The sequence below is a fragment of the Corvus kubaryi genome, unplaced genomic scaffold (assembly GCF_017639235.1).
Source record: "Corvus kubaryi isolate FWS band 111438036 unplaced genomic scaffold, C.kubaryi_AGA036_p1.0 37398, whole genome shotgun sequence".
NCBI classification, from domain to species: Eukaryota; Metazoa; Chordata; class Aves; order Passeriformes; family Corvidae; genus Corvus; species Corvus kubaryi.
This window is the reverse complement of record NW_024581137.1, coordinates 46,081,620-46,087,748: the sequence shown is the minus strand read 5'-3', so window position 1 is coordinate 46,087,748 and position 6,129 is coordinate 46,081,620. Positions and strand designations below refer to the sequence as shown.

General features: G+C 45.5%; 1 protein-coding gene across 1 annotated transcript in view; it reads left to right on the top strand.

Annotated features, from left to right (window-relative positions):
- Positions 1–1,632, top strand: part of FZD8 (frizzled class receptor 8) — a 3,670-nt gene extending 2,038 nt beyond the window's left edge. Inside the window, exon 2 of the mRNA XM_042044022.1 lies at positions 11–1,632. Coding sequence (XP_041899956.1) covers positions 11–990 — 980 coding nt within the window. The 3' untranslated portion in view covers positions 991–1,632. The remainder of the gene's footprint in view (positions 1–10) is intronic.
- The last annotated feature ends 4,497 nt before the right edge of the window (positions 1,633–6,129 follow it).

Here is a 6,129-nt window from a genome sequence, read left to right as displayed (position 1 = left end):
TGTTTCTGCCGGTGTCGGCGGGGGGGGCGCGGCGCGGCGGGCGGCGCGGCCGAGCTGCAGCCGGAGCTGGCGGTGGCCGAGCACGTGCGGTACGAGAGCACCGGCCCGGCGCTGTGCACCGTGGTCTTCCTCCTCGTCTACTTCTTCGGCATGGCCAGCTCCATCTGGTGGGTCATCCTCTCCCTCACCTGGTTCCTGGCCGCCGGCATGAAGTGGGGCAACGAGGCCATCGCCGGCTACGCACAGTATTTCCACCTGGCCGCCTGGCTGCTCCCCAGTGTCAAGTCCATTGCTGTGCTGGCACTCAGTTCTGTGGATGGGGACCCCGTGGCTGGCATCTGCTACGTGGGCAACCAGAGCCTGGAGAACTTACGGGGCTTCGTGCTGGCACCGCTGCTCATCTATTTGGCCATCGGCTCCATGTTCCTGCTCGCTGGCTTCGTCTCGCTCTTCCGTATCCGCAGTGTCATCAAGCAGCAGGGTGGCCCCACCAAGACCCACAAACTGGAGAAGCTGATGATACGCCTGGGACTCTTCACTGTGCTCTACACTGTGCCAGCTGCTAGCGTGGTTGCCTGTCTCTTCTACGAGCAGCACAACCGGCCACGCTGGGAGGCCACACACAATTGCCCCTGCCTGCGTGACCAGCAGCCTGACCAGGCTCGCCGCCCTGACTATGCTGTCTTCATGCTCAAGTACTTCATGTGCCTGGTAGTGGGCATCACCTCTGGTGTCTGGGTCTGGTCTGGCAAGACCCTCGAGTCCTGGAGGGCCCTCTGCACTCGCTGCTGCTGGGCCAGCAAAGGTGCTGCTGTGGCTGGGACCACAGGGGCAGCAGCAGGTGGACAGGCAGCAATCACTGCAGCAGGAGGACTTGGGGCCGGAGGTGGTGGCTCCCTCTACAGTGATGTCAGCACTGGCCTGACGTGGAGATCAGGCACCGCCAGCTCTGTCTCCTATCCCAAGCAGATGCCCCTGTCTCAAGTGTGAGGAGGGGGAAAGAGGCCAAAGGTTACGGAATGAGGGACACTGGCCTGCCTAAAATGCCCCCTCACTGTTTGGTGCCATTAATGAACCCCTAATGGTCCTTATTAGCCACAGCTTGTATAGAACAATGCAGCTGGCAGAGGCCCCAGGCTCCAGCCCCCTCCTCCTTCCCCTCCATTCATATGCAGGGAGCATGTACTTCAAGGAGCCAGCTTATTATTTTGCTGGCAGAGGAGGATAGAGGCTCACCCATGTCTTGCAGAGGGCAAGGCACAGCGGCTTCTGAGTCACTCTGGACTAACAGCAGCTCTTTACTCATGGGAGGGAGGGTCTTCCTCCCCCCCATCCTGAGGTGGGAGTCTGCCGGGGAGTGCAGGTTTTTGGGATGTTGATGACCAGGCAAATGCCTTACAATATAGACTGAATCAAAACATGTCTTAATTATACACCCCAGCTAAATACGGGTTTCCTACATTAAAGGATGTATTTATATAATTATTTGTTACCTTGTACAGATGTGTAAAATATGTATATATCCAAAGCTATACAGTCTGTAAATTTTTTTGTATAAAAGTTTAGAGACTACCCCTGTAAGAGCAAATATGAGTATTCTATTTTGTCAATAAAATGACTTTTGATAAATGACTTTTTCAAGCTTTTCCCCTACTCCTGCCCTGGTTATTCCAGCTGCTGTATCTTTAGGTAGTTCCATAAACTATGAACTACATTCATCCTCCAGTCATTACCTGTTAAAGAAGTGAGCTATGTAGACCCAAGAAAATAAGTCATTCAACAAGTTCTGAAAAAGTGTTTGCCAAAACTGGAAGGTGCCTTACCATACTTCTTTCTTTTTTTGAAAGATGACAGTGTCTTTAAACTGAGCCTTTACAAAAGAGTCATCTCCCATGGCATGTTAAGTATCCTTTTAAAACGGGTGTTATTTTAGGAATGTGCACACCCGCCTCTCATATCTGTTGTCTACACCTCTGTAAGCACCTGCCTTTCCTGGGATGCATACTGAAGTGTAAAAGGTTAATGTTTTAAATTCAAAGACCATGTACTATGGTGGAACAGTGAGTTGAGATTTGTTAGATCAATCTCTTCTTAACAGATTAAACTAACATCTTAACTTTTGTATATCAAATATGGTCCTTTTTCGAGAGAAAAGGTATTGTTCTTCTGTCAGGAGTAAGCTAATTTATTTGAGCAGAAGGCTGTTGAATTAACAGAAGAATGCTTTGGCAATTGTTGAACTTTTTACCTGTCTGCCCAGTGGCTCAGAACATCATTCCTTTAAGAGGAGCTAAATGAATAGGGTTAATCTGTAGGGAACTTGGTTTCTTTTGAGTTTGGGAAAACTTTGATCTTTTCTCTTCACCAAACGTGATGTATAGTCTGAAGTTTCTTTCCCTGCTGCCTGGTTCCTCTTGTTGCAGACCAATTGGCCACCATGGAACCTTAAAGTTCTTCAATTAAAGGGACATGGGACTTTTTTTTTTTTTTATTTTAAGAGGAAGACTTGTAACAGTTAGTGAACACCAGAGGGAAAAGGGAGAACAGCCTTTTAAACAGCTTTTCCCTGCATTGTTAGCCAGACTGCAGGCAGCAAGGCATGGCTTGGAGCATTATAGAAAAGAGCTATGAATGCCCTACAGGTGGTCTGCTCACATAATCTCCCCAATTTAAAACATTTTCCTTTACAGGACAATTGCATTACAAAACTCCCTTCTCTTTTGGTCCTAATTGAACCAAAGAACAACTACAAGATTTTCTTTAAAAACTGAGTGTCCAAAAAAATTTTAAAATCCATTAACTACATTCTAATCTGTTTTCTAAAATGAGAGCACTCAGAACACCAGGAGCAAAAACTGCATTAGACATTACTCCAGATATTTTTACATCTTCTGCTTATATTCTGTCAAATTAGCAATCATTTAAAAGCAATTGGTTAGGTTGTGTGCTAGCAGTGAAAAGATAGCCCCAGGTCCCTTATTAACCTGCCAATCATGATAAGAGATGGGCAGCTACCCTACTAATGACACAGATATCAGTCATGATTTGTGGGAAAAACCTTGTTTCATTGAGCACTGACTTGATTATCGGTGTCCCTTTCAAAGATATCCTAACTTAATAGACTCCACTTCTACAAAGTTACCAGGAGCATGAAGAGGAGTAATTTAAAATGCTCCTAACTCCTTGATGGGAAAAATAATTTTAATTTCTTAAATGCAAAGGAAATTCCACTGGGGTTTATGCATGGTACCTATTTATGCACCAACTGACCAGCATCAGAATATTGGCATAACTGTAAGTTGAAAAGGCCATACTATTTTCCTATATTGCTGGAAATATTTTTTTCAAGGTTGTTGAAACATTTAAATCAATGTGACACTTTCCCCTGCTGTCAGGTCTTCCTGCTGGGGAAGCCCCCCGTAGCACAATCAGTTCTGCAGATAAAAATCTGAGTGCCTTCCCCTCCAGTGGGGTCTAGCAAGGAAGACAGAGGAGGTACAGTCACAACTCTTCTTTGAGAATTTGTTTAGATAGGTCTCTCGCAGGCTGCTGGTACAGGTTGCTCGTGTTGAGATAAAAGCATTTCTAGTAAAAGAAACAAGTAGCTCTATGGCTTAACCTCATCTGGAATGAGCCAAGAGATGCTACGGGTGAACTTACTCAGAAAAGGAGTCTCAGAGCTAGCCAGGTAAACAAGATGCCTGCTTTGGAAGTGACTGAGTAATAATGCAAAGGTTAAACAGATAATGAGGCAAAACTAAAATCACTAGAAACACAAACCTGGGGAAATGGAGCTAAAGAAGCTAACACAGAAGTGCAGATTTTTGTCAATCAGCATAAAATTTGTAGATAGGTAAAAACATTTAGAAACACCAAGGCATTTAGATATACAAGAAATAAATATCCACAGATAGGTTAAATTTGCTGTGAAGATCCAAAAAGTATTGGTGAGGTGGAAATGGAAATGACTTGTTAATTTTCATGATCTGATGACAAACTGCGTTCTCCATAAATTTGCCAGAGAGCTACTGACAATAGCCAAAGGAAACTCATGGGCCAAGCCCTTTACTCCAGAGCAGGACTGCCCTCAGCATCCCTGCTGGCATAGGCTCATCCACGGGCAGGGACAGCACCCACACACACTGGCTCCAGAGAGATAAGGGAAAGCTTTGCTGCCACTGATGTGACCAATAACAGCATTTGGGGAGCTGGATAATGGCAACTGAGAGCCTCCCATAGAAAGGCCAAACTGCTCTGTTCAGGCAAGTGACCAAGTTAGCAGAACCATGGTTTGGGTTTTTTTTCTTCTCTAATAAGCAAGATACATTTAGAGCGCTCTTTTTTTTTTTTTTTTTCCCCCAGGACCCCTCCTTGCTTTACATGGTCCTGCTTCAGAAAGGAAATCTTACAGATCTTTCTTCTCCTGCTGCAATAACTGAAAAACCCTGCAGCCTCCCAGAGAGCTGGCCTAGCTTCTGGTGGGCCTCATAAACAGAGGCAGAGCAGGGCAGGTGTGCTGCAGAGCCTCAGGAGGGACACAACACATTCCCTGGGCCCTGCTTCTCAGTCCCTGGGAGCTAGATGGAAGTGTACTCCAAAGTTTTCCCTGTGCAGGAGAAGCTTCCCTGAAGCTTTGATAATCAGTCATTTTGGTTGGGAAGGGGCTTCAAGAAAGGGAGGAATTAGGAAATTCTCATATATTGTAATAATATTAATGTGACCAGGCTCTCTGGGAGGGCTATGAAGGGTAAGACTGGCACACAAAGAGTCTTTTCTCCTTTCTTACACAATATTTAAAGTATTGGAGTGTTCACCCATTAAACAGTTCTTCAAATGTCCTAAAAGCTGTCCCAGGTGGGAAAGCTGGAGGCGGGGTGCCTCCGTGCACACACTACCCACAGCATTCTTCACCCCAGCTTCAGAGCCTGGGCTTTTTCCAGGTTCCCTCAGGAGGATACATCTCTAGACACCTGAGGGTGGCTTGTAGAAGAAATCAGTAACAGTTTTTCACAAGAGGAAACTGGGAGACAAGTACTGGGAGACAAGACAGAATGCCCAAATTTAAAAAGGAATCATTAGCTGAGAAAGAGCTTGGGAGAATCCCAGGTCTATTTTGAAATATGAAAATTCAATACAAGACCACTTCTTGATCCCAGTGACTGTGCTCAACACACTTATGTCACAAGCACTACATGCCTGCATAGGAAGGTAACCTTCTTAACCAATAAAGACATGGGATAGACAGGCCATCTAATGTAAGGCAAAATTAGCAATAATGTACACTGAAAAATGACAAAAGATGCTCCTGGAGTGAAAACTCACCTGCAGTCAAGATCATGCTGGAGGAAAGCTCAGTGTGGACCAGTCAAACCAGCTTGTGGAATCACAGCCAGTCTCCAAAGTGCCTGTTCCAACCTGCCTGTAGCATGCCCTGCTCCTGCACCCCATTCCAGAGCCACATGGCCTGTGTTTCTCCAGGCACACAATTCCACTCCCACACACCATGGTCAATGCAGCTTCTGGCCCAGCAGGGAAGTGAGTGAGGAGCAAATCTCTCTCCGTCACCCATCCTGGCCATGTGCCCTCTCTTTTTGTCCTGCATACCATACCTGGATGGTATGGAAAAGATAGCACATATCTCCCTAGAATTAAAGAGTCTGGGCAGCAAAGGTCACCCTGAAAACAATAGGATGAGACTAAGAAGAATAAAGAGATCTGAGGATGCCAGTCCAAAGAAGAAACATTAAACAGGGCAGGCTCCCAGCATGTGGTTGTGATGAGTTCTAGGCAGCCCTTAAGAGAACTCAATTAGAAATCTTCAGACAGCTCTGTTTATTTAAGCTTTTATAACTGCCCATCGTTACTGTGATCAGGTATATGAATTTCACTGGTTCAGCAGAAAGGATCACACATCATAAATGCTATGGTGGTATGGAAATAACTAGTGTCTGGTATTAAAATGTGGAGCAATAATCTGAGGTGACTAAGGATAGTCAAATCACCCCAGAAACTATTACCTAAGGTCAAGTGCTGAACCAAGCGTTTTGAAGGCTGAGATAACACTTCTTCACTCTTATCTGTGATCTCAAACCACTTACATTCACTTGTGAATTAATAGTCAAATTTCTC